This window comes from Narcine bancroftii, chromosome 4, assembly GCF_036971445.1.
Source record: "Narcine bancroftii isolate sNarBan1 chromosome 4, sNarBan1.hap1, whole genome shotgun sequence".
Classification (NCBI taxonomy): domain Eukaryota; kingdom Metazoa; phylum Chordata; class Chondrichthyes; order Torpediniformes; family Narcinidae; genus Narcine; species Narcine bancroftii.
Window position 1 is genome coordinate 118242663 of NC_091472.1, and position 26264 is coordinate 118268926.

General features: G+C 41.2%; 1 protein-coding gene across 8 annotated transcripts in view; it reads left to right on the forward strand.

The window, feature by feature from the left end:
* The window catches only part of ankle2 (ankyrin repeat and LEM domain containing 2), a 90194-nt gene that overhangs the window by 9654 nt on the left and 54276 nt on the right, over positions 1-26264 (forward strand). For 7 of the 8 annotated variants that reach the window (XM_069932557.1, XM_069932554.1, XM_069932559.1 and 4 more), the window contains one exon: positions 12929-13425. The exons of the other annotated variant lie outside the window; for it this stretch is intronic. In XM_069932557.1, the coding sequence (XP_069788658.1) occupies positions 12936-13425 (490 nt within the window). In that variant the 5' untranslated portion in view covers positions 12929-12935. The remainder of the gene's footprint in view (positions 1-12928; positions 13426-26264) is intronic. 8 annotated transcript variants of the gene reach the window in all.

Here is a 26264-nt window from a genome sequence, read left to right on the forward strand (position 1 = left end):
CCTCGGTTTCCCCCCTCTCCATAAAAATTTCCTTATTATTTTCTTTAACTCCTTGAAGAATTTCTCTGTCAGTTGTATTGGCAATGCCTGAAATAAGTATAATATCCTTGGAAAAATGTTCATTTTAATACAGTTTATCCTTCCTATTAGTGTTAGTGGTAAATCTTTCCAATGCTCTAAATCGTCCTGTAATTTTTTCATTAGTGGATAATAATTGAGTTTATATAGTTGGCCGAGATTTTTGTTTATTTGTACACCTAGGTATCTTATTGCTTGCATTTGCCATCTAAATGGTGATTCCTTCTTAAATTTTGAGAAATCCGCATTATTCATAGGCATTGCTTCACTTTTATTTATGTTTATCTTGTAACCCGACACTTCTCCATATTCCTTCAATTTCTTATATAATTCTTTTATTGATAGTTCTGGTTCTGTTAATTACACTATAACATCATCCGCAAATAAACTGATTTTATATTCCTTGTCTTTTATTTTTATTCCTTTTATATTATTATCTGTTCTTATCAATTCTGCTAGTGGTTCTATAGCTAACGCAAACAATAAAGGTGATAGTGGGCATCCCTGCCGTGTGGACCTGCTTAAGTTAAATTGTTTTGATATATATCCATTTACTGTCACTTTCGCCAATGGCCCCTTATATAATGCTTTAATCCAATTAATATTTTTCTCTGGTAAACTGAATTTTTGTAGTACTTTGAATAAATAATTCCATTCTACTCTGTCAAAGGCCTTCTCTGCGTCTAAAGCAACCGCTACTGTTGGAGCTTTATTTCCTTCTACTGCATGAACTAAGTTAATAAATTTGCAATTATTGTCTGTTGTGCGTCTTTTTTTGATAAATCCAGTTTGGTCTAGATTTACCATTTTCGGTACATACTCTGCTAATCTGTTTGCTAATAATTTGGCTATTATCTTATAATCTGTGTTAAGTAAAGATATTGGTCTACATGACGCTGGTGTGAGTGGATCTTTCCCTTGCTTTAGTATTACTGTAATTATTGCTGTTTTACATGAATCTGGTAAACTCTGCGTTTTATCAATCTGGTTGATTACTTCCAGTAGGGGCGGAATTAATAAGTCTTTAAATGTTTTATAGAATTCTTTTGGGAATCCATCCTCTCCTGGTGTCTTATTATTTGGTAATTTTTTTATTATCTCTTGTATTTCTACTATTCCAAATGGCTCTGTTAATTTATTTTATTCCTCTATTTGTAGTTTTGGTAGTTCAATTTTAGTTAGAAATTCATCTATTTTCCCTTCTTTCCCTTCGTTTTCAGTTCGGTATAATTGTTCATCGAATTCTCTCAAGTTTTCGTTAATTTCTTTTGGATTATATGTAATTTGTTTGTCTTTTTTCCTTGATGCCAATACCATTTTCTTAGCTTGTTCTGTCTTAAGCTGCCATGCTAAGATTTTGTGCGTTTTTTCACCTAGTTCATAATATTTCTGTTTTGTCTTCATTATATTTTTCTCCACCTTAAATGTTTGTAGTGTTTCATATTTTATTTTTTTATCCGCTAATTCTCTTCTTTTAGTAATATCTTCCTTCATTACTAATTCTTTTTCTATATTTACTATTTCCCTTTCCAACTGCTCTGTTTCCTGATTATAGTCCTTCTTCATCTTGGTTACATAACTTATTATTTGCCCTCTAATGAATGCTTTCATTGCATCCCATAGTATAAACTTATCTTCCACTGATTCCGTATTTATTTCAAAATACATTTTAATTTGTTTTTCAATAAATTCTCTAAAATCCTGCCTTTTAAGTAACATGGGGTTTAATCTCCATCTATACATTCTTGGAGGGATGTCCTCTAACTTTACTGTCAATATTAAGGGTGAATTGTCCGATAGTATTCTAGCTTTATATTCTGTTTTTTTTTACTCTATCTTGCATACGAGCTGATAACAAAAATAGGTCTTATCTTGAGTATGTTTTATGTCTAGCCGAGTAATATGAATATTCCTTTTCCTTTGGGTGTTGTTTCCTCCATATATCCAAAAGTTGCATTTCTTCCATCGATTTAATTATAAATTTGGTTACTTTGTTCTTTCTGTTAATTTTTTTCCCAGTTTTGTCTATATTTGAATCCAAATTCAGGTTGAAATCCCCTCCTATTAATATGTTCCCTTGCATATCTGCTATCTTCAAAAAGATATCTTGCATAAACTTTTGATCTTCTTCGTTAGGTGAATATACATTGAGTAGATTCCAAAACTCTGAATATATCTGACATTTTATCATTACATATCTCCCTGCTGGATCTATTATTTCCTCTTCTATTTTAATTGGCACATTTTTACTAATTAATATAGCTACTCCTCTTGCTTTTGAATTATACGATGCTGCTGTTACATGTCCTACCCAATCTCTCTTTAATTTCTTATGCTCCAATTCAGTTAAATGTGTTTCTTGCACAAATGCTATATTAATTTTTTCTTTTTTCAGTAAATTTAGCAGTTTCTTCCTTTTAATTTGGTTATGTATTCCATTAATATTTAAAGTCATATAGTTCAACGTAGCCATTTTATACTTTGTTTATCTTCCCTTTCCGTTTCTCCATCATTACCTTTCCTTCTTATCCATTTCTGTTTTCTTGTTTTGAATCCTTTATAAGACAACATTCCTAAAACATCAACATTTTCTTTATTCTCCTATTTAAAACTTCTTTAGCCCCAATCCCCCCTTCCCCTCCTGAGTTGTCCTTTATCCCTTTTCGGACAACCACATCTCCCCTCTCCATTTGGATTTGCGAATTCACTCGCAAGCGTCAGCTGATTTTGCAGTGACCGTAATACCCCCCCACCCAGCCCCCCCAGAAAAGATTTCACTTTTCATATGTGACAAAGGTCACTCTTTTAATTCCCTCCTTATTCCCTCTATTCCTTTTCCTTCCCTTATTAATTCTTGTCTATACTATCTATATTTTCCTCAAAATACAGATACATTCATGTATGCACATTATACATATACAGACATATACCTCTTTACCCACATACATATAAATCGTGGTCATTTTTACTCTTATTACATGTCTTCATCTCTCTGTTTGTTTTGTAGTTGTTCTGCAAATTTCCTCGCTTCCTCTGGATCCGAGAATAGTTTTTTTTCCATAAGATCGTTTTCAATGTTTTGAATTCCTTCCTCCTCTTCAGGAGCTCAAAACTTATGTCTTTTTAGTTTGCAGTCTTTTGTATTCTCGTTACACGTCTTCATCTCTCAGTCTATTTTGTAATTGTTCTGCAAATCTTCGTGCTTCCTCTAGATCCGAGAATAGTCTGTTTTGTTGTCCTGGAATAAATATTTTCAATACCGCTGGATGCTTTAGTATAAATTTATACCCTTTCTTCCATAAAATCGCCTTTGCTGTATTGAACTCCTTTCTCTTCTTCAGGAGTTCAAAACTTATATCTGGATAAATGAAGATTTTTTGCCCTTTGTACTCCAGTGGCTTATTGTCCTCTCTTACTTTTTCCATTGTTTTCTCCAGTACCTTTTCTCTTGTAGTATATCTTAGGAATTTTACTAAAACAGATCTTGGCTTTTGTTGTGATTGTGGTTTAAAGGCCAATGCTCTATGTGCCCTTTCTATTTCCATTTCTTGCTGTAGTTCTGGACATCCTAGGATCCTAGGGATCCAATCTTTTATAAACTCTCTTATATTCTTGCCTTCTTCATCTTCCTTAAGGCCCACTATCTTTATGTTATTTCTTCTGTTATAATTTTCCATTATATCTATTTTCTGAGCTAACAGTTCTTGTGTCTCTTTAACTTTTTTATTAGATTCCTCTAATTTCTTTTTTAAGTCCTCTACCTCCATTTCTACTGCTGCTTCTCGTTCTTGCACCTTGTCCATTCTCTTTCCCATTTCTGATGTCATATCTATTATTCATTTTCTCTTCTGTATTGTTTATTCTTCTTCTTAAATCATTAAATTCTTGCGCTTGCCATTCTTTAAATGACTCCATGTATTCTTTAATAAGAGAAAGTATATCCTTTATCTTGCCTTTCCCTTCTTCTTCTATTTCACTGTACTCTTCCTCTTCCTCTTCCTCTGGGTTGGCCATCTGTTGTTTCTTTGTTGCCCTTTTCTTTTCTTTCTTGTTTTCATTGTCTTCTATGTTCTCCTCTTGCTGCAGGTGTTCTGCAGCTGTCGTTGCCGGCTGTGGAGATCGACTCCCCAGCTGGTCACCCCTCCCGTCGGTGTGTTTTTTTGCATGCGTGACTCCTCGCGCATGCGCGGTTGCGCACTTTTACTCGGCTCAGCGAGCCATTTTTGTAGTCCATATTCTACTGACCTGAGGGAGAGGGTTTCTCTCTCCACCGCGGGCCTCTTTGAACAGGTAAGGCCTTTTCCTTCATCTTCCGTTGTCTTCTCTTCCTCTCTTCTTACCGTTGGTTTCGACTTTTCTTTTTTCGTCGCCATCTTCTTTCCACCTTTATATTCACTTTACTTTGATATTTACTTCTGTGCCTTTGTGTTTTGCTTTGTTTTTTCTGACTTTTCTGGAGAGGGCTGGAGTTCACCGTCCGGCCACTACTCCATCACGTGACTCCTCCCCTCTAATGTGCTTGTTAAGTGCTTTAAAAAAAAAACTTATTGGTGTAAGAATGGGCAAGGATTAAAATAAATATTGTAGTCTTGGCATCACTTTTATCTTAATACAACTGATCCTGCCTTCAAAGTAATGGGTTGGCTCCTCCATTTATGTAAATCCTCTTCAATCTTTCCAAGCAAGAGGAGGTAATTCAATTTATATAAATTCCACAGATTATTGTTTATACTATCCATAAATATTTAATATCTCCTTGTGGCCAATCAAATTTACTTCCTTGTTGTAACTGTCTATAATTTTCTTTTGTTAGGGGCCTAATTTGGCTTTGATCAAAATTTATTTTATAAGCAGAAACCTTACCATAATCTTCCAAGATTTCTTGCAATTTTGCTGGAGATTTGGTCGGATTTGTCAAATACATCATCAGTAAATAAATTTATCATATTTTCTTTCCTGTTCACTCAACTCTGTTATGTTTGGATCCTGATGAACAAATTCTGCTCGTGGTTCTATTGCTAAAATAGAGCTGGAGATAATGGGCAGCCTCGTTTACTTGACGTACTGAGTTGGAAAACTTGAGACATCTGACCATTGGTGACAATCTTAGCTTGAGGTTTCAATAAAGTGTTTTTATCCAATTAATAAATGATTGTTCTAATCCAAATTTCTCAATTACTTTGAATTTTAAAAATCCCACTCTAGTCTGTCACGTGCCTTCGCAGCATCCAAAGCCACTTAGATTCCCCCTGGGCTGCACCAAATGTGTAATATTAAATAGTCTAACCAGGTTGTTGGCCAATTGTCTTTTTTTCACAAAACCACCTTGATCTGGATTTGTTAATTTTGGTAAATAATGTGCCAGTCTATTAGCTAACATTTTTGCTATAATTTTATAGTCTCTATTTAATAATGAAATAGGTCTATATGAGGATGGTTTTAATCGATCTTTATCTTTCTTGAGCAGAACTGTAATAATAACTGTTGAGAAAGATTCCCTAAGTGTTTGTGTTTCCACTGCCTTTTTTTTTTAAACTACCCTCATAATGAAAGGTAATAACAAATCTTTAAATCCTTTACAAAACTTGACAGGGAATCCATCCTCTCCCAGCGATTTATCTTTCCGTTGTAGCATTTGCACTATGCGAGCGTGGAGAAGAACAATACGCACACCAAAGTGAAGGGGAAGATTGCTCTGGCAGTTGTGCTTATTTGGGCCCCAAGTGCTGAAGTCATGGCTCTGCATCATCGGAACACCGGCCTGGGATTGACCAGTGTTCCCAATCTTCTTGCCATCCGTGAGATCACCTGGAATGACGGCCGATGTTACCCCCGGGTCCGCGCGATGGCTGCGTTTGTCTGTGTCTCTGTGCGCAGGCTGCTACACGACACCCACCAGAACCGGCAGCCTGGCCATTGTCTGTTGCCTTGGGCGGTCTGGCCCTGTGTCGTGGCGAAAAAGTGGAGACCGATTCATTACAGTCCAGATATTCCAGTTTCAGGCGGTTGACAGTGAAAGTCTCTTCCTTACTGCCGATGTTGAGGACGAAGATGGAGCCTTTGTCCTTGATGACCCTGTAGGTCTCTCGTAGGTGTGCGCCCCTTCTCATGAATACATACTGACAAGTCTTAAGTCACTGGGGACGTTATGTTTTGGCTGGCCGTGTGGTTGGGATTGCTGAGGGATCAGAGACCCCAGTTTCCACTGCAAGTTCTCAAGGGTTGCCGTGGGGTCTTTCGGGGGCCAGGAATGATTAAGAGCACACTGTAAACTATCTCCGCGGCCGAGGCATTGAAGTCCTTCTTCAGCGCTCTACAAATTTCCAACAGAACCCAAGGCAGTTCGTCCACCTAGTTGAGACCCTTGAGCCAAGTGCTCCACCAACCCTTTGGCCTGAGGGTGATACGCTGTGGTGTGATGGAACTGTGTCCCCAGGAAGTTGGCCAGCAATGTCCAGAGCCCAGAGGTGAATTGTGACCCCCTGACTGTGGTTAGGTGCTCTGGGACCCAAAATCTGGACACCCACTTGTCTTTGAGTGCCCTGGCACAGGTTTTTGTTGTGGTATCAGCCAGCGGGACCACCTCAGGCCACCTTGAGCGGTTAACCATGGTCAAGAGGTATCTTGCCCCATGGGGGTTACAATTGCAGTCTTGGGGATGTCCTGGGGGTGAACTAGGTTTTGGTGGTAACCCCATATGAGGTCCACTTTGAAGAACACCCGTGCCCCCTGCAGGTTGGCGGTAAAGTCTTTGATATGGGGCGCGGGATATTTGTCAGGCTTGTTGAGGTGGCGGTAGTCGCCATGTGGTTTCCAACGCCCACTGATGACCACAAGGGTCATGTGGTTTTGCAAGCAGAGTTAGAAAAACAGGCTTTTTCTTTGACTGAGAGAGGGAAAGAGAGAGAGAATTCAGTTCTGCAGTTCTACAGTCAGTAGCAGCAGCTGGGACTGGAACAGGATAAACTGGAAAGCTTGTGGAAAAATCCCATTTGGAAGATGGGTTGTGAGTGCTTAGTTCACCCTGGTCAAAGCCCTTGTGGTTCATATTGTAGGGGAGGATTGGCTGCCTAATGTTTCTCTTGAAATAAGAGAAACAAAGAGGAACTCCAGGGTGACCTGAAAGAAAGAGGTTATCATTTGGAAAACCCTGATGGGGCAAATTTATTCAGCAAGATACTGACGTGGCTGATTAAAAGGGATCAGTTTGTGTCCAGGAACAACAAATCTCTCTCTGAAAATTCAAGAATCTTCCTGAGCGGTATTTACCTTTCAAGCACCAAAGCCTGGTGAACTTCATAAATGTTAAATTCTGTGCACAGTATAAGAATTGCCTGCAACCAGTAAACTTGGAGGAATGAGAAGTGAGATTGGACTGTGAATCAAATAACTTTTCTGAACTTACACACAAATTACATACACGTGCACTTAGAATTGGAAGGGGGTTAAGTTAGGTTAGTTAAGTTAATAGTGATAAGTTAAAGTGTGATCCTGTTTTCATGTTTAAAGATAATTAAAAGCAACTTTTGTTTAAGTAACCATTTGTCTTGGTGAATATCTATTGCTGCTGGGTTTTGGGGTCTTCTGGGCTCATAACAAGATGAACAAATGTCCAAGCTAAGAAAAAAGCAGAGCATGACTGAGAAAATAATTTAAAAGTAGCAAGTTAGGCCATACAGCCCCTCAATATAGTTAGTTAGTAAACATGCTCCTGAGATAATTAACAGCGTGTTCATTGAAATTTTAAAAAAAGCAGCAGGATGAAGCCTGGTCCATCATTTAATAAGATTATGGCTGATCATGTGACTTCACTCTATTTTGCTTTTTCTCTGTACCCCTTGATCGCTTCAGCCAAAAGGTCTACATTAACACCCTTTTGAATATACCTAATTGACTGGCCTGAGCAATTTTCATTGATAGAAAGGTTCACAAGTTCACAATTTTCTGAATGAAAAAGTTCATTCTTATCTCAGTCCTTAATGCCTTCTCCTTAGACTGTGACCTCTTGTCTGGACTTCTCCAACATCGGAAACATTCTTCCTGCATCTAACCTGTCTGGTCCTGTTAGAGTTTTATATGTCCCAGTAAAAGTCCCTCTCATTCTTTTAAATCCAAGTGAGTATAATCCTAGTCTATTCAGGCTTTCTGCATACGACATTATAGGAATCAGTCTGTGAATCTTGGCAGCAGCCTCTCAACAGTAAGAATTAACTTCCTCAGACTTGGAATCCAAAACTGCACACAATACTCAAGAGGCAATAAGGCCCTATTCAACTGCAATAAGACCTCCCTGCTTTATTCAAAACTCTTGCAATAAAGGCAAACATGCCATTTGCTTTCTTTCACTGACTACTGTACCTGCATTCTAGCCTACATCATGACACCCAAGTCTTGTTGCACCTACCCCTTTCACTAATTTCTCACCATTAGGATAATCTGCCTTTCTGTTATTGTCACCAAAGTTGATAATGTCATTTTCATATACATAATTTATCTATTATGGTAAGATGGCCATTTTAATAGATATAGTATATAAAAAATGATGTGGTACAAAAAAGTTATCCTTTTAAGATGAAGAAGTGTTTTTTCTGTTAGTGGACCATGAATCTGTGACAATGCGAGCAGATTAGCAAGGTTACAGTGGGCAAATGGTAACGGTGAATTGAGGTGACAATAAGAGCAGCCACTTTTATCTTGCATGGCAAGGTAGGATTGAGGGGCCTTCATTTGTGAACAAAGAAATTAATTTTGCTATGAAACTGCAAACTAAAAGCACCCCAAATTAAAATCTTTTAACTTTACAACTTTTGTTTTATTGTCCTAGAATTAATTTTAGAAAAATTTCAGCCTTCATTGGAAAGATCTATTGAGCCTATTGAGAATAGTGGTATCAGTAGTTCTAGATTTCTTTTCTTTTGAATAGCAGTTAAATTACGGCAATGCTCTAGGTTCAGATTCAGATTTCAGATTTATTGTCAGAGTCCATGGTAATATCATTTTCCTGCAGGCAAGGCAGAATTACCTCTTATTAGTGGTGGTGCAAAAAAACTGTACACATGTAAACAAATAAAGAAATGTAAACAACTTTGCAATATAGAGAAGGGGGAGGAAAAAAAGCAAACAATAAAGTGCAAAAGTAAAAGTTTTTAAGAGTTCCTGATTGTTTGTTGTTGAGGAGTCTGATGGTGGAGGGGTGGCAGCTGTTCCTGAACCCGATGGTTTGATTCTTGTGGCACCTACACCTCTTTTCTGATGGTGGCAGAGAGAACAGAGCGTGTTCTGGGTGGTGTGCATGTACAGCAGTGTTTGCCATAGATGTTTTCAATGGTGGGGAGAGCCTGTGATGTCCTGGGCTCTGTCCACTAACTTTTGCAGAGCTTTACTGCCAGAGATACTGATGTCCTAATACCTGTACCAGACAGTGATGCAGCAGGTCAGCAAACCTTCCATTGCACATCTGTAGAGATATGCAAAGGTTTCCGATGTCATAGAATTTTCAATGTCATAGAAATCCCTCTGCAAACTCCTGGGGAAATAGAAGCACTTAGGTACTTTCTTCACGATGTCATTAGTGTGTTGGCTCCAGGAATTATTCTCCGAGATAGTGACTCCCAAGAACTTAAATTCACTCGTCCTCTCCACCTCTGAGCCCCCATTGATCACTGGAACATACACATCTGGTTTTCCCTTCTTGAAGTCAACAATTGCTCCTTGGATTTGGTGATGTTGAGTGCAAGATTATTGTTGGTGCACCATTCATCTAGGTTTTCAATCTCCCTCCTGTATGTTGACTCATTGGCCCTTTTTATGCAACTCACTGAGTCGATTTGTAGTTGGTGGTGGTGTACTGAGCCTCACAGTCAGATGTAAAGTAAGTTCTTTAATTAATTAATTAATGGAGAAAATTCTTAGAGATAGTACTTATAAACATCTGGATAGACAGGGTCTGATCAGGAGCACTCAACATGGATTTGTGGGAGGAAGGTCATGTTTGACCAATCTGATTGAATTTTTTGAAGAGGTGACTAGGAATGTGGATGAGGGTAGCGCAGTGGATGTTGTCTATATGGACTTCAGTAAGGCCTTCGATAAGGTACCACATGGAAGGTTAGTTAGGAAGGTGCAGTCTTTAGGTATAAATTTTGAGATAGTCAACTGGATTGAACATTGGCTGAAAGGGAGAGGCCAGAGAGTGGTAGTGGATAATTGTCTGTCAGGTTGGAGGCCGGTGACCAGTGGTGTGCCTCAAGGATCTGTATTGGGCCCATTGTTGTTCGTTATTTACATTAATGATCTAGATGATGAGGTGGTGAATTGGATTAGTAAATATGCAGACGATACTAAGATAGGTGGAATAGTGGATAATGAAGAAGGTTTTCAAGGATTGCAGAGGGATTTGGGCTGCTTAGAAAAGTGGGCTGAAAAATGGTAGATGGAATTTAATGCTGATAAGTGTGAGGTGCTTCATTTTGGTAAGAAGAATCAGAATAGGACATACGTGGTAAATGGGAGAGCATTGATGAATGCAGAAGAGCAGAAAGATTTAGGAGTAACGGTACATCGTTCCCTGAAGGTAGAAACTCACGTGAATAGGGTGGTGAAGAAGGCTTTTAGTATGCTGGCCTTTATCAATCATTGCATGGAATATAGGAGTTGGGAGATGATGTTGAGATTGTATAAGACGTTGGTGCAGCCTAATTTGGAGTTCTGTGTGCAGTTCTGGTCGCCTAATTATAGGAAGGATATAAACAGAGTGGAGAGAGTGCAGAGAAGGTTTACCAGAATGTTGCCTGGGTTTAAGCATCTAGAGTATAGGGAGAGATTGGACAGATTAGGTCTTTATTCTTTGGAGCGTAGAAGGTTGAGAGGGGATTTGATAGAAGTATTTAAGATTATGAAAGGGATAGACAGAGTGGATGTGGATAGACTATTTCCGTTAAGAGGAGGAAAGATTAAAACAAGAGGACATGAGTTAAGAATTAAGGGGCAGAGGTTTAGAGGTAACATGAGGGGGAACTTCTTTACTCAGAGAGTGGTAGCTGTGTGGAATCATCTTCCGGGAGAAATAGTGGCGGCGGAGTCAATTGTATTATTTAAGAAAAGGTTGGACAGGTATATGGATGAGAAGAAGATGGAGGGTTATGGGCATTGTGCAGGGAGGTGGGACTTGAAAGGGGTGTTTGGTTCGGTGCGGACTAGAAGGGCCTAATGGCCTGTTTCCGTGCTGTAATTGTTATGTTATGTTAAGTTGAGCAGGGGGCTAAGAATGCAGTCCTATGGTGCTCTGGCACTGAGGGAGATTGTGGAAGAGATGTTCTTACTAATCCTCACTGATTGTGGTCTGTGGGTGAGGAAATCAAGGATCCAATTACACAGTGGGGTATTGCATCCCAAGTCTTGGAGTTTTCTGACCTGTTTTGAGGGGATGATGGTGTTAAATGCCAAACTGTAGTCAATAAAGAGCATCCTGATGTATGCATCTTTGCTGTCCAGGAGTTCCAGGGCTTTGTGTAGATCCAGTGAGATGGCAACCGCCATAGACCTGTTGCTACGATTGGCAAATTAGAACAGATCCATGTCGCCACTCAGACAGGAGTTGATATGCTTTTACAACAGCCTTTCAAAACACTTCATCACTGTCGATGTGAGTGCCACTGGTTGATGGTCATTTAGGCAGGTTACCACACTTGTTTGAAACTGGTGGGTACCTCGCTCTGCCGGAACAAGATGTTGAAGATATCTGTGATTACGTTGGTAAGTTTGTCAGCTCAGATTTTTAATATTCGGTCAGGTATTGCATCTGGACCAGATGCTTTCCTCAAATTCATTTTCCTTAAAGCAGCCCACATGTCATCCTTGGATACAGACAGGAAAGGATCATCGGGGGCATGGGGTGCACAATGGTGGTTCTTTCTTGTTCTTGTGGTCGAATCAGATGAAGGCATTGAGTTCGTCAGGGAGTAACTGCACCAGATTTTGTTTTGTAGCAGGTTATGTCATTTAGCCCCTGCCACAGCTGTTGAGTATCCTTTGTGGTTTCCATTTTGTCTGTAGTGATCTGAATCTCCAGACTTAAATGCCTGTGATCTGGCTTTCAGCAGGTTCCGGATTTCATTGTTCATCCAGGGTTTCTGGTTGGGGAAAACCCTGAACGATTTGGTGGGGATTCACTTGTCCACAGCTGTGTTGATAAAGTCTGTCACAGTTCTGGTGTAATCATTTAGATCATCAGCTGAGTCCTGGAGTACTGCCCAATTCACTGAATCAAGGAAATCCTGCAACCATTCGTCAGCCTCCTGTGACCATCTGGCTGTCCTGGTCTCTGGAGCCTCTCTTTTTAGGCTCTTTATATGAAGGTCGAAGGAGCATAGTCAAATGATCTGACTTGCCAAAATACAATCTTGGGTAAAAAATGGTAGGCCTTCCTTATCTTGGTGTAGCAGTGATCGAGTGTACTGGAGCCTCTGGTACAGCAGGTAGTTGGGGAGGATTTTCTTGAGACAGGTCTGGTTAAAGTCACCGACTAAGGTTTGTAGTGTGATGGTGTGGCTGTCTCTTGTTCACTGACCACATCATGCAGCTCCGCAAGTGCTTGCTTGTAATTGGCATCAGAAGGGTATACTGATGAGAACTCTCGGGGTAGATAGGAGGGTCTGCATTTAATTGAGATTTGCTCTAAGGCAGTAGAGCAGGATGTTGACATAACCCTAATGTCTGTGCACCACCCAGTATTAACAAAACTGTGCAATGTTCATTCTTGTAAAGAATCAATAATTTCAAAATTATGCTCATACCTAATGATTCTGATATGTTTGTTTAATGAGAGGTTATTTGTGTTTATTTCCTTCAGGTAAAGGATGGAAGCTATTTTGAATAGACTTCAGCAACTTACCACTGCTGAACTAAGACAAGAAATTCTTGGAGCAGGATTGTACAATGGACCCATAACTTCAACAACCCGTCATACTTTGGAGAAGAAATTAGCTCAGGTTTTGCTTGAAAGGCAGGGAGAAGGAGACAGACTGTCTGAGCCAATCAGTAGCTCTGCAAAGCCTGAAGACAACTCTGCTTTGTGTAGCCTTCCCACAAGTGGCTCTGAATGCAGCTCCGTTGCATGTTCGCTCACTACCCATTCACCTTGTGATACCTGTGTTGACAAAGATAAGCATTTTGGATATGATGTGGGAGTGATCCCTCCAGATGAGTCAATGTTGTCAGACTCTTTGGAAGCTGTAGATGAGAGTAGTATACAGAACAATTCTGAACAACCTTCAGATAGATCAAAGGCCTCTGCTGCAATGTATTATGGAGTTTGTACAGTCTGGGATGATGGTTTGCCCAGGAATGGTAAGTCTCTAAATATTATATTTATATCAAATTTAACTATATCCTCATCTATGACTGTAGTTTGAAATATAACATCCTCATCAGCATTAACTGAATTTTCTAAAGAATTATTTGTACTTGACTGTGGGAAGGAACAAGGTGACATGGTGGTTTATGATGTTTTACTTCTGGAACCAAGATTCAAAATCAAGTCTTAATAGGATAGAGATATGTAAATTATTCTCACAAGCCCCACCACTGCAAAAATTGCATGTATTTGCATACTTGTTGCAGCATTTCTTTCACTTTGCATTTACCATAATCAGTAACAATCATTTTGAAAATGAAATGACCAAGTGATCATGTCTGTGCTTTGATATGTCACACTACAATTTATTAACTTAATACTTCAATGCCTTAATAGTTCCAGTTTGGAATATTTCATATAATTGGATATATAATCTGAGCATTGTCCCAGGTATTGTGGTCACACCCATCTTAAAATATCTATTTGTTCTGGCAATCAAAAGTGCTCAAATTCCGAATTGACACCTGATTCAGTGGGAGTAGTTCTCGTCCTGAAGATGATTCAAGTGTTGCAGTATAAGATGGAAGCTTGAGATGATCACCAAAATCAAAAATTCAATTTTCATTGCTCATTCTCACCATTAACCCACTTTGTTGCTTATAAATTGATTTTTATGCTTGAGCATTCCATTTAGAACGTCAAACACACATCTGTACCTGTTTATACCCTGTTCTTAGTTAATTTTTTGCCAATCTCTTTAAGAAAACATATTCATGGCAAATCTCTGCCTTCATTGTTGTTCTTCATCCACTACTTATTTTGGGTTTTTAAACCTGTTCATGTGTTCAGATGTTTTATCTTAAAGTGTACTGTTACAGGCCCAGAAGTACCCAAAACCCAGCAGCAATGGAAATTCAAACAAAAGTTACTTTTAATTTTTTTTTAAACATAAAAACAGGATCAAACTTAAACTTATTACTATTAACTTAACCTAAATTAACCCCCTTCTAATTCTAAGGGCACGGGCACATCTATATAATGTGTATATGTTCAGAAAGTTCTTTGATTCTCAGTCCAATGTCACTTTTAACTCCTCCAAGTTCACCAGTATCAGGCAATTCTTACACTGTGCACAGAATTCAACATTTACGAATTTTTACCAGGCTCTGGTGGAATCGGTTAAATGGTCAGGAAAGTTCTTGTCAGTTCTCAGAGAGAGATTTGTTGCTCGTTGGACACACACACAAACTGATTTACTTCCATCACTTACTTCGTTGTCTTGCTGAAGAAACTTGCCCCATCAAGGTTTTCCAAATGATAAACTTTTCTTCCAGTTTATCACAGAGCTCCTCTTGTTTCCCTTATTTCAGGTGAAACACTCAAGCCTCATGGACCACAAGGGTTTTCAACAGGCTGAACTCACAACTGTCTTCAAAATGGGATTAAACAAGCTGCCAGCATACAGAAGTCACAAGTCACTGCAGAGCTTGAACTGAATTTTCTCTCTCTCTCTCTCTCTCTCTCTCTTTTCTCTCTCTGCTTGTAAAACTACATGACCTTAGAACAGCAAACTGCAACCAGACAGAATGTGACACCGGACCCAATCTTCTGAGCCTGTTGATCTGTTGCTTTCAAAACAATAATCCATTTACACCTGCTTTGGAAGTCTTTGCAAAGGCACTTGGTGCTTCAATGACTCACCTTCAGCAAGACTCTTGCATTTTAAATGAGATGTTTTGTGAAGTGTTTGTTTGTGTGTGATCTACACTCTAAACCCCCCTCAAACTATCTCCTTTAAAACCTATTTATATATTATATATCCCTCACAATATGCACGAATGTATGTGTTATTGGGGTTGATGTTGTGGGACTTGGTTTGGGTAAAATAATATCAAATGAGACACAAAAGTCTGCAGATGCTGTGATTGTAGTAGAGGCATACAGAAATGCTGGATTAACTCAGCCGGACTGGACTCCTCCCCCTCCCATTCTTTCCCCTTTCTCTCTTAAGTTCGGCCACTTTGGCTCCTCACAACTATGAAATTCCCAACCCTCTATGATCAGAAAACACTCATGAAAATTCAAAACACGAACTGGACTCAAATTAATGGATCAGATCAGTAAGATTCTGTGTGTTTAAACCTACTGAAGCAGGAAACACAGACCACTGCAAACCATGGAGCAGATTGTGGGAGATATGTGGGAGGCCATTGAAAACTGCTGGAGAAAGCAAAAGTAAGGAAACGGGCCGGCATCAGGGTTAGACTGAGTAAACCCCTTCAGGCCTGAGCTCCCAATGATTTTACTCTCAAATGCAAGATTGCTGGAGAAGAAGATTGATTTCCTGAGGCTGCATCTGAAGCCCAGTGAACTGCAGGGCTGCTGTGCTCTGGTAATTATAGAAACATGGTTCCAGGACACCATTCTAGACTCCACAATCCAGCTGGAGGCCCTTATCTCCTTCAGGCAGACAGATGCTGCTGCTTCTGGCAAGACGCAAGGAAGAGTACGTGCATTTATATCAATGAGAACAGGTGCACTAATGTATTTGTTGTGAAGACCTTCTGCTCAGCAGAGATAGAGTACCTCCTGGTGAAATGTAGACCCTTCTACCCGCCTAGGCCACAATGATTGGCGCAGTCTATGTTCCTATTTTGACTAATGAGAGTGAAGCCATGAAGCTTTATGGTGCCATCCTTGAAGCCCAGACTTCCTGCCCTGAAAATGGAGGAGTACACAAGCTTATGACAGGCTACATCAGCAAGTAAATTGAGAATGTCACTGAGATCGAATGCTTCACAACCAGGGCTAACCAGAAACAATGGTTGAATGCTGAGGTCCAGGCCCTTCTCAGAGCTCGTGATGCTGCCTTCAGGACAGGGTGTAGGATGGCACTCAGATCAGCCATGGCTGAACTCTCCCATGCAATTCGGAAGCCAAAGCAGGGGTACGCAGAGAAGATCCATAGAGAGTTACGTGGCACTGGTGACACGAGGAGCATGTGCAAAAGATCAAGATTATAATGTATCACAAGTCAACCTTGCAAGTTAAGGACAATAATGCCTCCCTTCAGGACAAACTGAACATCTATGCACGGTTTGATGAGAAGAACAGAATGACGCCAAAGAAAGCTCTGTGTCCCTCTGATGAACGGGTCACCCGCATTGCTGTGGCCAAGTTGAAGAAAACTCTATTCAAGATGAACTCACACAAGGTGGCCAGACTAGGCAATATACCTGGTTCAGTACTGAAGGACTGCGCAGACCAATTGATGGAGAACTTCATGGACATCTTCAACACCTCATTGCAGCAGTCCATCATTCCTGCAGGGTTCAAGATAACCACCATCATCCTGGTACCCAAGAAGGCAACAGTAACAAGCCTCAATGACTACTGCCCTGTGGCATTGACCTCCACTATTATGAAATGCTTCAAGTGTCTGGTGATGGAACATATCAAAGCTCACCTCCCAGAGAAGCTGGACCTTTTTCAATTTGCCTATAGAAAAAACATTCCACAGAAAATTCCATAGCCTTGTCGCTTCACTCTGTCCTGGGCCCACCTGGAGAATGCCAGGCTGCTGTTCATTGACTTCAGCTCGGCATTTAATACGATCATTCTCCACAGGTTAGTCGAGAAGCTGCCCTTGCTGGGCCTCAACATGCCTCTCTGTAACTGGATCCTGGACTTTCTCACGGAAAGACAGTCTGTCAGGGTCAGTAGCAGAACATCGAGCACTGTCTCGCAGAGCACTGGCTCATCTCAGGGCTGTGTGCTCAGTCAGCTCTTGTTCAGATTACTGACCCACGACTGCATCACCAGCCAGATCCAGCTCCAACAGTGTCATCAACTTTGCAGATGACACAACTTTGCAGATGGACTCATCAGCAACAATGATGAGTCACATGACAAAGAAGAGGTGGAAAATCTTATGAACTGATGCAAGAGTGACAACCTGAGTCTCAACGTGGACAAGATAAAGGAGGTAATTGTGGATTTCAGGAGGACCAGGAACAACTACCATCCACTATACATCAACAGCTCTGTAGTAGAGACAATGGAGAGCACCCAGTTCCTTGGAGTTCATTTAACTAGTGACCTATCGTGGACTCACAACATCTCTTCACTTGTCAGGAAGGTGCTGCAGCTACTGCACTTCCTAAGAAGACTGAAGCAGGCAAGGCTACCTTATAGATGATACTTTCCAGGTTCTAGTATTTCCTAATTTCAAACGTGTCATCTTCAAGGAAACGTGAGGACGATATTCTGAATTGCTATGTTATTAAACCAATAAACCAAACTTTGTAAACAGTGTCAGGGAAGTCCATGATTAGTATAACAAGGGCAAGTTCAGGAGCCTGATAGCTGTTGGAAAGAAACTTTTCTTGAGCCAAGTGGTGTTGTCTTTGGGCTTCTGTACCTCCTACACGAAAGTAACATCAAGGAGAGGTTGATACCAGGGTGATGGGGGGGTCCTTTATAATGTTGGCTCCCTTGTGAGGCAGTGCCTCACATAGAAATCTTCAAAGGATGGTGTTACGAGTCCAGAGGATCCCAAAACCAAGCAGCGATAGAAATTCACCAAGATAAATGTTAACTTAAACAAAAGTTGATTTTAATTTTCTTTAAACATAAAAACAGGATCAAACTTTTATTTATTACTATTAACCTAACAACCCCCTTCTAATTCTAAGCACACGTGTATATGTTCAGGAAAGTTCTTTTGCTTTACAGTCCAATCTCACTTCTCACTCATCCACGTTCACCGGTATTGGGCAATTGTTATACTGTGCACAGAATTCAAGAGTTATGAATTTTCACCAGGCTCTGGTGCTTAAAGGAAGATTCTAGTCGGTTTCAGAGGGAGATTTGTTGCTTGATGGACACATGCAAACTGATTCCCTCTGATTTGGTCTTTTCTCTCTGCTTGCAAAACCACTTGACCCCTCTTAGAACAGCAAACTGCAACCAGACAGATTGCTGGCACCGGAATCAGTCCAATTAACACCTACTTGTGAAGTCTCCGTAGGCATTCTTCAAAGTGTCTGTAAAGCCACTGTGGACATGATGTCTCTGCTTATGCATAGCTCTTGCATTTTAAATGAAATGTCTTTTCTGAAATGATGATGTCTGTTTGTGAAGTGACTAAACCCCACAATCTATCTTTTTTAAAGACATGTTAATATATAATATTAAATTTAGTATTAACCCATAACAATGGGAAGTCAAAGCCTATGATGGCCCTGGCTATGATTGCTATCTTTAAAAATGCAAAGTAGTTGAAAAATCCTCTAGTTGCATATTTAACTTAACTAAATTGATTCAAATAAGATGTCAACTTACCAATCATTTATCCACTGGTTTTAATAGAGATGCTGTACTCGTGCTTGAACTAACCTGATGATAGATCAAAAAATCAATGAGACTGTCATATGGAAAGTGTAAAAGTCTGCATTGCTCATCAGACTTCATGAGGAGATCAGTGATGGCACTGGGATTAGAGTGGGAGATGTGTTGACTGCTAAAGCTCACAATATTGGTGGATTTTGGGATATGCAATAAAACACAGACAAGTTCAGGGTCCTGGATGAGAAATTTGAAACAATTTGATTAAACAGTAGTAACTAAATCAAATGCTAGGCAGTGTAGTTTGGCAAAATCTTCGCTAGGATTCTCCTAAATAGAATAATACCTAGTGTCGCCGAGAATATTCTCCCAGAATCACAGCTTTCGCGCAAACAGAGGAACTACTGACATGGTCTTTGCCCTTAGACAGCTCCAAGAAAAGTGCAGAGAACAAAACAAAGGACTCTACATCACCTTTGTTGACCTCACCAAAGCCTTCGACACCGTGAGCAGGAAAGGGCTTTGGCAAATACTAGAGCGCATCGGATGCCCCCCAAAGTTCCTCAACATGGTTATCCAACTGCACGAAAACCAACAAGGTCGGGTCAGATACAGCAATGAGTTCTCTGAACCCTTCTCCATTGACAATGGCGTGAAGCAAGGCTGCGTTCTCGCACCAACCCTCTTCAATCTTCTTCAGCATAATGCTGAAACAAGCCATGAAAGACCTCAACAATGAAGACGCTGTTTACATCCGGTACCGCACGGATGGCAGTCTCTTCAATCTGAGGCGCCTGCAAGCTCACACCAAGACACAAGAGCAACTTGTCCGTGAACTATTCTTTGCAGACGATGCCGCTTTAGTTGCCCATTCAGAGCCAGCTCTTCAGCGCTTGACGTCCTGTTTTGCGGAAACTGCCAAAATGTTTGGCCTGGAAGTCAGCCTGAAGAAAACTGAGGTCCTCCATCAGCCAGCTCCCCACCATGACTACCAGCCCCCCCCACATCTCCATCGGGCACACAAAACTCAAAACGGTCAACCAGTTTACCTATCTCGGCTGCACCATTTCATCAGATGCAAGGATCGACAACGAGATAGACAACAGACTCGCCAAGGCAAATAGCGCCTTTGGAAGACTACACAAAAGAGTCTGGAAAAACAACCAACTGAAAAACCTCAGAGCCGTTGTCATACCCACACTCCTGTTCGGCTCTGAATCATGGGTCCTCTACCGGCATCACCTACGGCTCCTAGAAAGCTTCCACCAGCGTTGTCTCCGCTCCATCCTCAACATTCATTGGAGCGACTTCATCCCTAACATCGAAGTACTCGAGATGGCAGAGGCCGACAGCATCGAATCCACGCTGCTGAAGATCCAGCTGCGCTGGGTGGGTCACGTCTCCAGAATGGAGGACCATCGCCTTCCCAAGATCGTGTTATATGGCGAGCTCTCCACTGGCCACCGTGACAGAGGTGCACCAAAGAAGAGGTACAAGGACTGCCTAAAGAAATCTCTTGGTGCCTGCCACATTGACCACCGCCAGTGGGCTGATATCGCCTCAAACCGTACATCTTGGCGCCTCACAGTTTGGCGGGCAGCAACCTCCTTTGAAGAAGACCGCAGAGCCCACCTCACTGACAAAAGACAAAGGAGGAAAAACCCAACACCCAACCCCAACCAACCAATTTTCCCTTGCAACCGCTGCAACCGTGTCTGCCTGTCCCGCATCGGACTTGTCAGCCACAAACGAGCCTGCAGCTGACGTGGACATTTACCCCCTCCATAAATCTTCATCCGCGAAACCAAGCCAAAGAATACTAAAACTGAATGTTTAACACATTTACGTAGTACTTGGCAATGTTGATAAACTGGCATTTAATAATTCCAGTGACCAATTCATTGAAGATAAAATAACAGCTTAGCAATTTCAGTCAACAAACATTACTGTAATGGTTTTATTTTTACCCGTGGTCAAGCTGATTTCAATCAAGGAATATTCATCTAACCTAGGTTTGAGCTTGGTCTATCTAATTTAATTCTATGCTCTTTTTGCTACTGTTCTCACATCTTTCAGAGGGAAGTAAATAGCACCATTTGCTAATTTTATAAAACATATGAAAAAGATGGATAGCTTTGAGGTTGACAAGTAAATATTTCAACTTAAAAAATGTTGAAGCCGACAATGATGATTTCCATAAATTATCAGGGACTTGAAGGAGAGTTTTAATATTTAGACATTAATCTACTCTGACTATTGAAGACAGTGTACAGAACTGAAATAAGTCACAAAGATAGGATGGAGTGCCTCACCAGAGAGATAAGAGACTTTGAAACATTTCTTTCTAGATTTAAAAATAAAGCCATCAAGCAAAATGAAATGTTGAAACCAGCAGTGATCTCACTGAATTGCAGAGCCAACTTTTAATGCCAAATAATTTCAGATTTTAAAGGCTCTTATTCCCCATCACCAGGATTAATCAACAATTAAATTTAGTCTGCCAATTTAAAATTAAGCCACAGAAACATTTAATGACCTGAAGTCTAAATTAAGAGATAAATGAAACTGAATACACCACCTCATTCTCAACCACTGAACCAAATATAGGCCACCCAATGCATCTCATAATTTTGAAGTGCTTCTCAGCTAGCTTTAACCCATTTTTATTTCCTCATTTCATAGTTTTTCACTCTGTACCCCTCTTTTTGAGCTACCTTACTTATTTGTAATATTGCTTGCTCGATTTGTCTAAAGGTAAATGTTTATTGTTGGGAAGGTCATCACAGATTAGGAGTAACAAGACCACAGTTTTTTCTTTCCTCAAGTTAGAAGCATTTGAAATAAAAAAAATTATAATTTTAACAAATTCAAGAAATGCTGTGTTTTTGAATCTTGACAAAATACCTTATTGTGGTGGCGTACATACTCGTGGCGAACTGGCCCCACTTCTATTGCCACACCAGTGGCATCACATCTCAACCCAGGGCCCCTTCTTCATGCCAAATCCAGGTGATTACCCCCAGAAAAGCTACAACTGGCCAAAGAAGAATTTTCCTGACTGCAGGAACTGGGAATTGTCCGTAAATCCGATAGCCCCTGGGCCTCCCCCCTCCAATGGTCTCCAAGACTTCTGGGGGTTGGCTCCTTTGTGGGGACTACCATCACCTTAACCATGCGACCATGCCGAACCGATATCCTATCCTGCACATGCAGGACTTCTCGTCAAACTTGCACGGCGCCCAGGTGTTCTCAAAGGCCAACCTGGTACGGGGTTACCATCAAATCCCGGTCCACCCTAATGACATCGGTAAGACTGCAATCGTCACCCCGTTCTGTCTTTTCAAGTTCTTACGGATGCCTTTCGGGCTAAAGAACGCGGCCATACCACCTCAGTGGCTGGAGCCGCCCCGGCACCAGAGAAGGTTGCAGCCGTGTGCCAGTTCCCAAAGCCCACCACCCTCACGGGCCTACAGGAATTCATTGGCGTGGTGAACTTCTACCACCGGTTCATCCCCGGGGCAGCCCGCATTATGCGACCGTTATGCTGATCGCCGTGAAGGACAAAGTCCCGGTATGGACAGAAGAGGCAGAGGGCGCTTTTGCTGCAACAAAAGATGCTCTGGCGCATGCCACTCTATTAGCCCACCCGCGGCTGGATGCTCACACCGCGCTCTCAGTGGACACGTTGGCTCCGGCCATTGGGGGCGTTGTGGAGCAATGGGTCAACGGCCAGTGGCGCCTGCTAGCCTTTTTCAGCAGGCACCTCTGTCCCCCGGAACTAAAGTACAGCGCCTTCATCAGGGAACTCCTGGCCCCGTACCTGCCCATCAGACATTTCCAATACTTCCTGGAGGGCAAGCCCTCGCTATGTGTTCACTGACCACAAGCCGCTCACACAAGCCCTCGCTATGGCAAAGGACCCCTGGTCGGCTCGCCAGAAATGGCATCTATCCTATGTGCCAGGAGTTCACCATCGACAACTGGCACCTGGCAGGTAAAGACAATGTTGTGGCAGATGCACTTTCACAACCCGCCATCCACAGCCTCGACCCCGGCCTGAACTATGCCCAGCTAGCGCAAGCACAGAGGGAGGATGTGGAAACACAGGCCCTCTGCACTGCCATTACAGGCCTACAATTTTGGGACCTATGGTTGCCAGGCAGCCCAGACACACTGATTTGTGACATTTCTACTGGCTTACCGCGCCCTGTAGTCCCGCCGCAATGGAGGTTGCGGGCTTTCAGCATGGTCCACGACTTGGCCCACCTCTCGGTCAAGACATCTGTTCGGATGGTGACAGAGCATTTTGTGTGGCATGGGCTCAAGAAACAAGTAGCCCACATGGCGAGGAGCTGCATGAAGTGCCAGACCTCAAAAGTCCACCATCATACAAAATCCCCGATACAACAGGTCGACTCTGCAGCCAAGAGATTCCAACATATACATGTAGACATCGTGGACTGGTGTCCAGGGACGCCCGTTACTTGTTGACGGTGGGCGACTGAGCGACAAGGTAGCCAGAAGCCATTCCACTGAAAGACACTTCCGCCAAGATGTGCGCCAGGAACCTACTCGCTCGGTTCAAGGCGATGCACCTGGACCTCAGTCAGCCGGTTCAGACAGCCAAACCTAAGCGCCGAGGCAAGCTGCCCAAGTAGCAGGATGCGTAAGCCGGTTCTGGGGGGGGGGGTTGTGTGGCAATGCACATACTCGTGGCGAACCGGCCCCACTTGTATTGCCGCAGCTGCGAGAAGATGGTGCCGTCGGGGGACCTTCACGTTGCATGGCTTGAATGTAGCGTACGGCTCAGGCAAGCATGATGATGGCACCGCCGGCGCGGGGGCAGAACTCACGCTGCTCTTAGAGGGGCACACGCAGGTTTTGAATAAAACAGTAGTTGAAACCTCCAACGTGGTGGTTGTGAGTCTCATTCCTCGTAGCTACCTCTATACTATTATAAAATGTCCAGACACAGGTTTCGGAGATGATTTAGTGGAAAATTGCCCAAGGAAAGAGGAGTAACCTCCTTAGAAATTTAATGATGATTTAATTTACCACTGACCCAGTGGACTTTCAACAGGGCTGCTTGCAATATGGCATTAATATTGGATTATTGCAAAAAAATAACTACCAGAGAATGATATGATGGCTATCTTTCCTGCTTTTGTTCTGGAATCTGATATTGTTCTATTATTTGACAAGGACAGAGATTTTCTGAGGTTAGTTGCAAAAAGTTGTCCAAAGTAACACAAATCTATTTTATGTAAAGGTAATTCAGTATTTACAATTCCTTTATCTGCCCAACCTTAAGATTGATTGGCAGAATTTCTTTGAGAGATGTTCACAGGATATTGAAGAAGTAGGCCAAACGGCGCATTGAGTCTGCTCTGTTACAACATTATATTGTGGTTTTCCCTTTGTAATTCATCATCATTTATGAGACAGTTGATCTTGAACATTGGTGAGAAGTGGGGAAATTGTGCAAATTTCGGATTTTTTTCCAATTATTTTTGCTTGTATTCAGATTAGATTGTTCTTTAGAGCCGTTCATCATAATTTCTTCACTTACCCAAGACTTGTTTTAGGTTTAAGTTTCCAGCGGGGGGGGCGTGGCAAGATGGCGTAGGGAACAGACGTGCCTTCCAGACCTCTCCTGACTCTGATTTATTGTTTTGTCTTTAAGTGCCCGTTAAAGTTCTTTTAAAAGTTTATAAATAATAAGAGGTGTTGGATTAGTGCCTAATGGTTTATATGCAAAAAAAAAGGTAAAAGAAAATATCAACAGACTGTTAAAAAACTACATTTTCCAAAATTGTCTGAGTCTACTTGTTTACAAGAAGCCAGGTCTCAACGTAGAATGGATCCAGAGGAGGACGTGCAGAGTTCGGCATTGAAGCTTCGTTTTAAGCCGGTGAGGCTCTCTGAAGGTCGGACTCAACAGCTTTCAGAACAAGGGGCTGGACAGATGCCAGTGTTTCACACGGTGGCCACTGCAGGTGTTTGTTGCTGAGGCTTTGACAGTTGAATCAGCTGGGGCGCCACCAGCTGGAGAGTTAAAGAGTTGTCATTCGACTGCTATAGTGGTGGCGCTGCAAAATGCATCTTCAATTACAACGGTTTTTCTAGACATTGATTCAGTGAAGATGATTAAAGAGATTTGGCTTAAAGATAACCCTGATCTTCAGTCTCCTGGCATTGCTGGGGGGACTTTGAGAGGGATTTTTATACCAAGTCAAACTGCTAGAAAAGATACTAAATTAAGGGAAGGGACAGAAGATCCCGTGGTCTCTAAGGAACAGCCTGAATCTACTTCTGTTGAAATGTCTGTTAAGGATCTTGAAGATAAAATATATTCTGTATCGAGTCACTTAGCTAATTTTGTGAACCTGTTTATTTCCAAGATTAATGCGATGGCGGAAGTCATTAATGGAGCTTTTAAGATTGAAACCATTGAAAGATTTGAAATGTGTGATCAAGGTTTAGTCGATGCACAGGATCAACTGCAAGATGAAAATAGAATAATTGAAACATTGCAGATCCAAACTAAAAATTTAGCAAAAGAGGTTGATTATTTGGAGAATCAATCTAGATGGAACAACGTGAAAATTGTTGGTTTGCCAGAAGGCATAGAAGGACCAGATCCAAGAAAATTTTTTACTGAATGGATTCCACGAGTGTTAGGACTGGATAAATTCCCTGAAGGTTTAATACTGGAAAGTGCTTATAGAGTTTTAAGAAGAAAATCTTTTTCAGGACAGAATCCAAGATCTGTTTTGATCCGTTGTTTAAACTATTGTGACAGAGAGACAATTTTACATACGGCTATTAGAAATGCCCAGCAAAATAGATCTCCTTTGATGGTTCAGAATAATCCTGTTTTCTTCTATTAAGATTTGAGTCAAGAAATTATGTTTCAACGACGCGAATTTAATTCTGTGAAAGAACGGTTGTGGAAAAAAAGACATAAGGGAACATTCAGGTATTCTGCAGTACTGAAGATTTTTTAGGATGGAAATTAGCCAAAGTTCTTTGACAATCCTAAAGAGGTTATGGACTTTGCTCAGTCTTGACTAATCATGCAGTTTCAGGAACGATGTAGTCCTTCAAGGTCTCCAAAGAGAGTAGAGATGTAAGGTGGGATCCAGTTTTTTAAAAGAAATGGAAGCAATGGTGACCGAAGTGGTAACGTTGATTTAAAAAAATAAATCTTTTATCTTCTTTTTGAGAAGAGTTTAAATAGTTTAAATAATGATGATAGTTTAATGAAATAGGAGTTGGGAGAGGGAACTGGGTGGGCACTAGTTTCCAGAAGTCATCAGCTACCTGTGAGTTATCTCACACCCAATATTTTGGGGGAGTTACCGCTTTGGGCGGTTTAAACAGGAGGAGGTAGTTGTGACCTCCGACCTGTTTTTTTTTTTCTTTTTAATTTTTGGGTTAAGAAGTGAAGGTTTTTTATATTATTTTTTAAAAATAAATAATTTTT